Source organism: Hyposmocoma kahamanoa, unplaced genomic scaffold (genome assembly GCF_003589595.1).
Source record: "Hyposmocoma kahamanoa isolate Upper Pololo Valley unplaced genomic scaffold, ASM358959v1 263, whole genome shotgun sequence".
NCBI classification, from domain to species: Eukaryota; Metazoa; Arthropoda; class Insecta; order Lepidoptera; family Cosmopterigidae; genus Hyposmocoma; species Hyposmocoma kahamanoa.
Genome location: NW_020653766.1, coordinates 2,876,352 through 2,887,546, shown reverse-complemented (window position 1 = coordinate 2,887,546; position 11,195 = coordinate 2,876,352). Strand labels below are relative to the sequence as shown.

Below are 11,195 nucleotides of genomic sequence, written 5' to 3'. Positions count from 1 at the left end.
AACAAGCTTCCAGCTTACGGAATTCCTGTTAACTTTTGCACGTGGATAGGTGATTTTCTGAAGGATGGGTCAAGCGGTGTAGTTGTAGATGGTTACTAGTCTGCTCCTCATACCTCAAGAATCTGTCCTCTCCGCCACTCTGTTCTTGCTGCTTATCAAGGACCTGGTGCTGATGCCTGGTATCTTTGGGTATGCAGACGACAGCACAGTGTCAGAGAGTTATGTGTCAGACGCCCGAGACAACAGCGAGCAGATCCCATGTAAACGAGAGGCGATTGTTGTCCGGTTGATCCTGAGCCTGAAAGCGTCTTCCGACTAGGGAGACGCGAACAGGGTCAGGTTTAATGCGGCTAAAACACAGGCATGTCTTTTGACTTTCCGAAATGTATCCGTGCCGATAAGTAACAATCTTGAGCTAATTGATCTGGACTTATCATTCAACTTCAACTTTAGGCGAACCATCCGATGTAATGTAATGCTTGGCAAAAGCGGCTGCCAAAAAACTAGGCATACTTTTCAAAGTCGGGCAGTAATTCACACCGGAATGGTTTTTAAATCTGTATAAAGCACAAGTTCGATCGTGTATGGAGTACTTCTGCCACCTCTGGGACGGCTATGCCCATTACCAGTTAGCTGCCTTGAACTCGGTGGAGCGAAAAGCAAAGAGGCTTATTAACACAATTCTCTTGTGGAGTCAAAGCTATAACATCTCGACCATCACAGAAAAGTAGCTTGCTTGTCGGTTTTCTATCGGATACATTTCGGGGAGTGTGCGTAGGAACTTTTCAGAAGGTCCGGAACACTCCAACATTATGTCATTGATATATCACCAATTTACACTAAGCGCTTTGCTTCCTCCTTTCTGATGCGTGCGGCAAAGTAATGGAATACTCTGCGTTTCCCGAAACGTACAATTTGGGGTTATTCAAGGCTAGAGTGAATAACTTAGAGGATGGAAAAAAAAATAAAAGAAAGGACCTGCCCTAACTAAAGAATCAACATGCATATAACCAAAATTTGAAAGTTACAAATGGCGAATTTCTTTAGTGTTGTACCATAATCTATCGATAAGTCATTATCGACATGCTTGGCTTGAATGTTGAAACTGTTTTTGTTTCTTTAGTTTACTGTAACCAAAGTATGCCTAAACAGACACAAGTCTAATAATTTAATCTCGAGTGGTATATTATTATTATAAATGTCAACACACATGGTTTAAACTAAAAAAAAAAATTATTTTCAACATTACAACTGGTAACTTACTTAGTAAAAGTCACCAAACTGCTATGCAGTTTCTTTCCCATTCTTACTTAATTAAATAGTAACATTACATAGTATTAATTGTACTTACTAAATCAAATATAGAAATTACTTTAAGAAGTACGCCGTTAACCTACATTTTAGTACATATTTACATATCGTCTTTTAACTAAATGTCAAGTACAAGTCTATTCAGGTTTCTGCGGATTCTAGTATTCACGTTACTGGCTTTCTTAAACAAATCAATCTATCAAGCAATTTTAACTGGTAACTTATTTAGTAATAGTCACCAAACTGTTGTGTAGTTTGTTGGCGTCATGCGCACTCTTACTTTTTTTTTTACGCACACACTCAACATTGCCCTACCTATACCTACTTTAACTGGTATATAACATTACATAGTATTAATTGTACTTACTAAATGATTTATAAAAATTACTTTAATTACTTTAATGATGGCAAGACAAGGCAAACAGGCTGTCTATACATTGCTATTGGCCTTTACCCGGCAACGTTGGACTAACATGTCATTGTATTGCAGGCTTTAAAAAAATAGTCATTTTTAATAGTTAGAGTTGTCGTTGGGAAAAATCAGAAACGAGTGGATAATTTTGTTTTCAGGAACTGAGAATAACTAGTAAATGAGTCTTGCTTAATCTAAATTGAACATAAAATTATTTACCAATAAACCTAATGATGGAATAGCATTGCCATGTAATCTAGTTACATTCAAAGTTCTGTTAAAATTTGACTCTTCAAAATGAAGCGAACAAATGAAGATGGTCTTTGAGCCAACGCTTATATTCGGCAGTCCTATGATTTCCAGCCATTCCTTCTTCCTTTTTTTCATTTGTAGGAAAACTTGAAATAATAAAAATTATAATAATAATAAAACAATAAAAACTTCGTAGTGAATTGTTTTAATAACAGAATATCGATAATATGTATGCTTACAAGATCAACACTATCTCAAAATAATCGTTAACAACAATCATCAAAATATACAAACAAACAGGCAATCTAAAGTAACAAAAGCAAAATTTGGCAAGATTTATAAAAAAAACTACTTAAATAAGACTAATTACATGAAATATTTGGGCAATGTAACATTCGATTGATTTGCACTTTTTCTAAAGCCACATCTCTTAATGCTGCAGCGTCGCATTTTTATTAATACCTAATTATTCTCACTGTCAATATTTTTGTCCAATTTAATTATAATACATGCGAATAATTCAATAGTACATTTGGAAAAACATTTATTTTGACATTTGATGTACTTCCCTTTGACAACGGTATCATGTACCTCATGTACTGCGAAATGGACACGGTTGGTATTAAGATGACGTTACGTATTTTCGATTCCCGTGTTTGACACAAGCCAATGTAATGCTATCTCTTTTGGCTTAAGACGGCACGCAATAGTTAAACAAAGACAATAACATGTTTGTGTTTTCGACGTCGAAATGCATCATATATGTACATGTAACGTCTGATTTATATATGTCAACGTAACATGTCCTTTAGTTTCCATAGTCATAGTCTAAGGTGAATAGGCATTTTTTAGGCAAACTGATACATGGAAACGAAATACCAATAGAAACTTGGCTTTAATTAACTAGAAACGAGCACACGTACAATAGATAGATTTAAAAATATTTGTATGACAGATACACTTCAACGATTACAGACAACACATACTGATAATTTAGGAAGCACAAAGGAGATTATATGTCATTCTCCCCCTCTATGGTTTCTTCGACGAGTATGTAGTCATTGAGGCGTTGTGGAATTCTCCTAGACCTCGTAGATCTCCGAAGAGCATCCGGTGGCCGAACGTCTTGCAGGAGAGTTCCATAGACGTCTTCTTCGTGATTAGACACTTCATTAGGTTCATTAGAAGTACTTCCGTCTACCAATATACCTTCTGACTGTTCATCAGCAACTGTACTATCAGAGAGTGAATCTTCTTCAGATATAGGAAGCGGCGCTAAGTGTCTGTTAGACACTGTAGATTCTTGGCCATTACGTCGACGTACATAGGAGTAGCTTGGATTACTGTGGAGCAGCTCAACTTCTTCGACGTAAGGGTAATTTTTCGACCGAACAAATTTCTTCAATAGAATGGGTCCCGGAACAAGCCAGGTTGGAAGCGATTCACCAACCGGTGTTCTTCGAGGGAAATTAAAAAGCTTTTCGTGTGGCGTGGCATTTATCGAAGTGCATAGAAGTGACCGCACGCAGTGGAGTGAAGGTTTCAAGACTTGTTCCCAGTCATTTGCCTGTCATGTATATAAAAAAACAAAAAAAAAAAAGTTCTCTATGGGTAGGTTTTTAGATCTCAGAGACAGTTGTGTAGTCCGCCAGAGAGTTCCGTTAAGTTTTTCTACTTGCCCGTTGCCCTGAGGATTGTAAGGTGTTGTACGAGAAGTAGCGGTATTGCAATTTTTGAGAAATGTTCTCTTCCGACATAAATGATGATCCTCTGTCGCTGTGTATATATAAAGGCTGACTATGTTCATAAAAAATATCCCTTAGACACTTAATTATTCATAATTCATAATTCATAATTCATTTATTCATTGCGTCATGTGTTACATAAAGGTGTTAAAATGTAAATTTATGACATTTGTTCACATGAACCCTGTAAGGGCATTACAATGACTTATTATCTAATGTGTGTCTTCTAAATCAATAAAGAATATACAATAATTTAAACATATTAAACAGGGGTATGTTAGATTAAATTATTACTAAAAAATTAAATTTTATAGATTTAAAAGTTGTCAATAAAAAGGTAATAAAGAAGAAAATAAATTAAAATTATCGAGAATTATGTTGCCATTTTTAAATTAATTTTGTTATTATTAACTTATGTTGTAAGTATTTTGTCATTTAGAAATTCGTCAATTGTATAATAAGTTTTATGTATTAGTAGATTTTTTAGGTTTTTTGTAAAAGATGTCGTGTTCTGTTCTAATTTGATATTTTCGGGTATTTTATTAAATATTTTGATGGACATGGCTAGGGGACCGGATCTATACATTTCCATTTTGGAGTCTGGCATAATCAGTTTGTTTGGGTGTCTTGTGGGGAAGCGACTTAATAGTTCCCCCTTTTTTTTGTAAAACTGCGGATACTTTCTCACAAATTTAGCCGCTTCTAGGATGTATATCGATGGCAGTGTTAGAATTTCTAAGCTCTTGAAATGAGGTTTGCAGCTCTCTGTATTATTTAAATACTTTATTGTTCGTATTAGTTTTTTTTTGAAGAGTTAATAACGAACCTACTTGTGTACTATTTCCCCACATTATTACCCCATAACTTAACCATGCGTAAGCATATGCGTAATATGCTGTTATGGCCATTTTTTCATTTGTTGACTTTCTTAGTTCCCATAATGCGTACGCGAATCTAGACAGTTTCAATGCTATTTTATCTATGTGAGCTTTCCAATTAATGTTGGTATCTATGTCTATTCCTAATAGCGTGAAAGTGTTAACACTTTCTATATCTATATTCTTGTATTTGATGTTCATAGTCAAAGGTGGTTTCTGGTACGGTCGGAATTGTATTATTTTTGTTTTTGGAAAGTTTATTTCTAAATTATGGTCATTTAGCCAGCTTTCGACATCATGTAGTGTAGCTGTTAAAGTTGTGTTCAGATCTAGATCATCGTTTGGAGAGTCGGGAGTGATAAGTGATATGTCGTCAGCAAAAAGTATGCATGTTGGTTTTATTGATTTTGGCAGGTCATTTATATAAATTAAAAATAATATACTTCCGAGAACTGAGCCTTGTGGGATTGAATGATTTATTAATTGGATGTCAGATGGGATTTTAGAAATATGTCGGGTTTTACTGTCAAAAAATTCTATTTGCACTAAATGTTGCCTGTTTTGTAAATACGATTTGAACCAGTCATATGCAATACCTCTTATTCCTATTGCATGTAATTTATTTAATAGAATAGGGTATTGGATTTTGTCATATGCTTTTGTCATGTCTAGCAATATCCCCACTCCATAACTTTTATTATTCAAAATGTTTAGAGCTTCTTAAATATATATGAACGTAGCACTGTCGAGCGATTTTTACGAAAACCGTTTTGGCTGTCTTCAAACACATGAAATGTTTCGCAGAAAGGGTAGACGCGGTTATACATTGCTTTCTCGAAAACCTTTGATGAGCTTGGTAATAGTGCAATTGGTCTATAATTGTCAGCCGCTGACTTTGAACCTTTTTTGTGTATTGGTTTTATTATAGCCTTTTTAAGGCGATCTGGAAAAACACCTTCCGTGAAGGATTGGTTTACGAGCAAGTTAAAAGGGATCGTAAGTTCATCGGCGCATTCTTTGAGTAAGATAGGTGGTATTTCGTCTAATCCATGACTATGTTTGTTTGGTAGGTGACGCAGTATTGTATTTATTTCTCTAAGATCAGTCGGCCGCAGATACATAGAGTTTTCGATGTATGTTGCGGCGGGCCGGCCCTGGGTTGGTGGTGCGCCGGCGCTAGGTAACCCCACTTTTGCGAAACATTCATTGAATGTATTTGCGACTTGTTTCGGATCTGTTATTTTTTTGCTATGGGCGTTCAATGATATGTTTTGGTAATCCGGTTTTGATTGTTTGTTTGTTCTTTCCTTGATTATGTTCCACATTGTTTTTACTACATTATTCGATTTGGTTACTCGCCTTATGACCTCGATTTTTTTTGATGTTATGATACATTTTTTTAGTGATTTTTGGTATTGTTTAAAATGATCCTTTAAGACTTTGCTTTTTGTGGTGTTAGTATGTAATCTTAATTGTCTTTTATTTTTGCATGATATTTGGATACCTTTTGTGAGCCATTGTTTTTTTCTTTTGATATTTTTTGTTTGTTTTGTCGGTATACATTTATTTAATAATAATTTTAATGTGTCGTCAAAAGAGTCATAATTTTGGTTTATGTTGTTGTCAATATTTATAATCCTCTCCCAGTCAATAGTCTGTAGACACTTTTTAAAACTTTGTATGTTTGTATAATTGAATAATCGTTTCTTTGTTTGCCAAGTTATCTGTTTGTAATTTTTGTCATAGGGAAGCCTTATTATCGTGCTTTTATGGTCGGAGAACCCGTTGTCCGTAACTAAGGTTTGCATGGATTTGTTGTTAAAATTGGTAAATATTAGGTCTATACATGTTGCAGATGTTTGTGTGACTCTTGTTGGATCTTTTATTTTCAAGTTAAAGTTACTCCCTGCCATTAGTTGTAAAAATCTTTTTGATTCTAAGCTTTTTGTTAGAACGTCGATATTAAAATCACCCCCCAAAATTATTTTCTTATTAGCATGTTTTGTGTTTATATGGTTCATAATAATATCAAGTTGGTTAAAGAAAGGGTCGATCTGTTTACCATTCCAATATAAGAGTATTAACACTACTTTTGGCTTACTTAATTCAATGGCACATAATTCTATCAGAAATTCCATGGACAAGTCCGTGATGTCTCTCCTCTCGGTGTATTCGATATCGTCCCTAAGCAGAATGCACACTCCTCCTCCGCCTCGTTTCTTTCTACAATATGCCGATGCGATGTGATAGTTGTTTAAGTTTATAAGTGTCATTTTTTCTTCATTCAACCATGTTTCTGATATGCAATATGCAGTATAATTTTCATTTTGTTCCATGAATGATTCAAGTATCGGCCATTTGTTGTTTATGCTTTGTATGTTTTGAAAGAGTATTTCTATTTTAGTTGCTGGTTCAGTAGGGACGAAAGGAACGCCGTGAGGAGGCATGTGGAACATTATTTCCTGCCGAAGTTGTATAGTGATTGTCGCTTGTCTTATTGGGTTCCTGACAGCTTCTTCTAGTGGTGGTTGTGTTGCATTCATTACTAATGTTTGGAGTTTGGGTTTTTTGGATTTGTCTGTGACCTGATGTAAATGTCTTGTTGTATTTGTTATAATAAGTTTCTCTTTGTTTCCTTCTCTCGTCTAAAGCTTCTTTATTTAAGTATTTAGATACATATAGTCCGCTGTGTCTAAAGCACCTAGCATTATTCAGTATATAAGTAGCCATCCTTTTGCTCATGAGTTCTATGCGTATTGGACGCCGAGTTCCTGTTCTGCCTATGCGGTTTAGTTCTTCCACGTACCCTGTGAGATTTATTTCCGCTATATTCATGAATGCGTTGTTTATTGTTGTTTCGAGGTTGACATCGTTTTCCCCGTTATATTCATTTAGCCCGTATAATACGATTGTTTTAGAATAATCTGGTGTTGTATTGTATTGTTGTTTTTCTAGTGATATTTTGTGTGCATAAGCCTTAAAGCTATTTGATTCCTCTTTTATTTCTTTAATCACGGCTTGTAATTTCGAGTTTTCTTTTTCCAAATTTATAATTTTTTTCTCAAGCGTAGATATTTTTTCTTCGATTGTGATTTGGTTTCTTTTAATATCCTCTATATTTTGTTTAAATTCGGTTTTTAGGTCTTTTAAAACATTCTCTATTTCTTTTTGAATAGTATTTTGTATTGCTTGTAAAATAAATTTGTTATTTTGTTGGAATAGTTCACTTACTTGCTCGATGGTGATTTGACTGGTATTTTTAGGCGAGTGCGAATTTGAGGGAGTATTGGTTTTTAGATGTACAAATTACAAATTACAAATTTTTATTACAAATTACAGTTGCAGAAGATGTGTCTGGACATGCATACGCGAATGGATATCGCGAGTATTCATCGATTATCGTAAGTATATATTTGTTATTGGTGTTCGATGGCAAGGGTCCTTTAAAATCTATGTTTAGCCTCTCGAATGGCGATAAGGCTTTAATTAGAGTCCCTTTTGCTTTAGCAAAGCGTGGTTTGATTTCCGCACATACGCGACAAGAAGCAGTCATCTGTTTGATATCATTTATAGAGTAAGGAAGATTCTTCAACTTAATTCAATGATACATTCTAGGATGAGAAAGAACGTCGTGAAGCTCGTACAATTTACTGTTACTCATAAACGCACAAACTCTAGACAGAGCGTCGGCAGCAGTTTTCTGATTTCCTGGTCTGTAAACAATATCGTACTTGTAACACGACAGTTCTAGCCTCCACCTTTCAATTTTATCGTTTTTAATTTTGCTCGCATGGTTCTGATTAAAAATAAAGCTTACGGATTTCTGATCAGTGATGAGGAGAAAATGTCTGTGGATGAGGTAATGACGCCATTTTCTAATGCTTTCGACGATTGCACATGCTTCTTTTTCTACGGCAGCGTGTTTACGTTCGCTGTCTGACAAAGTTCTTGAGAAGAATGCAACTGGGCGACCCTTTTGAGATAATGTTGCAGCTACAGCGAAGTCAGAAGCGTCAGTCTCTACCGTCAAGGTATCTTTGTCGTCAATAGCAACCAATGCTGCCTTCTCGATTTCTGATTTCAGAAGTTTAAAACTACGCTGGCCGTTTTCGTTTAAAGGGAACTGGCTGTTGTTGATTAACGTTTGAATTTTCGCAGAAAAATTGTGGACCCATTTGGCGTAATGAGCAAATAGCCCAAGGGCTCTCTTGAGTTCAGCAGTGTTACGAGGTATTGGTAGTTTTATAAGCGGATCAAGGCGGTCCTTATCAGGCTCGATAACATTATTCTTGACCGTGTATCCTAGTAGGCTAATAGAATTTTTGCTGAAATTACACTTTTGTTCGTTTAATGTGAGCTTGTACTTTTTTGCAGCAGACATGAATTTCTTTAAATTCTCGTCGTGTTCTTCCTTATTTTTACCGCAAACGGTAACGTCATCGAGATAAGAGAAGGTCCCACGTAACTGTTCTTTTTCGATAATATGTTCAAGAGAACGTTGGAAGGCGGCGACTTCGTTAGTGACACCAAAGGGAATACGTTTGAATTGCCACAGCTTACCACAGGCTTCAAATGCTGTGTATTTTTTTTCTCGATCTAGGATAGGGATCTGATGGTAAGCGCTCTTTAAATCGATCTGGCTAAAATGATTGTATTTAGCCACTTTCGAGACTATCGACTCAATATGAGGTAATGGATATGCATCTAGATATGTAAACTTATTGATTGTTCTGGAGTAGTCGATGACCATTCTCTTTCGATGGGCTCCTCCACCAGCAACAAGTACCTGGGCGCGCCACGGAGATACACTCTGTTCGATAATTCCATCATTTGAAAGCTTCGATATTTCTGTTTGAATAAATTCTTCATCGTCATTGTTATGACGCCTGGACTTGATAGCAATAGGAGTAATATCTGCAGACAAGTTAGTAAAAATAGAAGCTGGTGGTACGGAAGCTTCCATCACGCAAATATGCAAGGGCTGTCCAGATCCTCCGAATTGGAATTCGAGCTTTGAATGGTTCCTTAGTATGTCGTGACCAATAATGACGTCCGCGCATAGGTTGTCAATAACGAGAAAAGCACGTTGCTTGTAAATGTGATTGTTTATTTCTAGCGTAGCGAAACATACACCGTTGACTGTTGATGTGTGGCTTAGAGACGCCAGATTAATAGTATGCTTATACGGACGTTGCTGTAACTTCATCATCCGAGCTATGCTTCTATCAATAAAGCTCACTGAACTTCCTGTGTCAATTAACGCGTCGACACGGGTGTTATTAATAGTAATAGCTGGCTTTTTCTAGGCTTGACGGAGATGCCGCAGAGTATAAAGTGTTGACTGTTTCGTGAGAACATGGACACGGTGAGAACTCGACTGGAGCGACGGGGCTTGGGATGGCGTTACTTGTAGAAGGATTGCCACGGGAACAACAGACAGAAGCAAAGTAACCCTTCTTAGTACACATTTGACAGTAGGCGTGAAAGGCGGGGCACTTTATTCTTTGATGTACTTTACCACCGTAGAAGAAACAACGCTTTATTGATATCTGTGGCGGCGGGACTGCAGCGTTTTGTTGAAGCGGTATGAAGGGTGCTGGTAATTCTTGTGGAATTGGCACTGGCAAAGCATTCATAGTATTTTGGACACTCATACCCATAGTTACAGAGTCCTTTTCAGCAGTTTCGAGAGTGACAGCCTGATTATAAGCTTCGTCCAAAGACATAATTTGTTTTTCTAATAATCGTTCCCGAATTTTAGGTGACAGAATACCAGCTATAAAGGCGGTTCGTATAGCTTGGTCTCTGTGTTCTTCAATTGAGACTGCCTGGAAGTTACACTGTTGTGCAAGGATATGCAAAGCTCGGCTGTAATCTGAAATACTTTCACTTTGCTTTTGTTTCAGTGTTCCGAGGACGTGGCGGGATAAGATTTCATGTTGAGGTTTAACGTACGTTTTATTCAAAATATTAATGGCGTCCCTGTAGCTTTGACAGTCTTTGATTTGAATGAATATACTGGTTGTCAAGTAGTTCGATAATAATTTTAATTTTATGGAATCCGTTACGTCACCAGAATCAGGGGCATGTTCAGTTAGGAAGTTTGTAAATGCACGCAGCCAATGCACCCACTTATCTACAGCAGCGGGATCAGTGGGTTCAACATCAAACCTTTCAGGGCGTAAATATCTTGCTAGAGAATGTGATAAAGATTCTTTAGAGTCATTCTTCGAGTCCATCATTATCACTAGTTAATTAAATTGATACATGGAAACGAAATACTAATAGAAACTTGGCTTTAATTAACTAGAAACGAGCACACGTACAATAGATAGATTTAAAAATATTTGTATGACAGATACACTTCAACGATCACAGACAACACATACTGATAATTTAGGAAGCACAAAGGAGATTATATGTCACAAACGCGTTCCATCGTCGGTCACATCGTCGCTTAACATCAGGTGAGATTATGCCCAAACGTGTGGCATCAATCTTTTAAAATTAATTTATGCATATTTATTTTGCAATTAAAGCATAAGGTGGCTTATAAATTTTAATGTTAACACTTATTTTAAACCTCTGGAACTAACA

The 11,195-nt window shown here is 36.3% G+C and overlaps 1 protein-coding gene across 1 annotated transcript; it reads right to left on the bottom strand.

Moving 5' to 3' along the window:
• Positions 1-9,877: 9,877 nt before the first annotated feature.
• On the bottom strand, positions 9,878-10,840 carry LOC113228954. The gene has a single exon (XM_026462397.1). The coding sequence runs from the start codon at positions 10,838-10,840 to the stop codon at positions 9,878-9,880; it is 963 nt and encodes a 320-aa protein (XP_026318182.1).
• Positions 10,841-11,195: the final 355 nt, after the last annotated feature.

Excerpts from the sequence above, each read along its gene's own strand:
- LOC113228954 (XM_026462397.1), bottom strand. The coding sequence starts at position 10,840 with ATGATGGACTCGAAGAATGACTCTAAAGAATCTTTATCACATTCTCTA.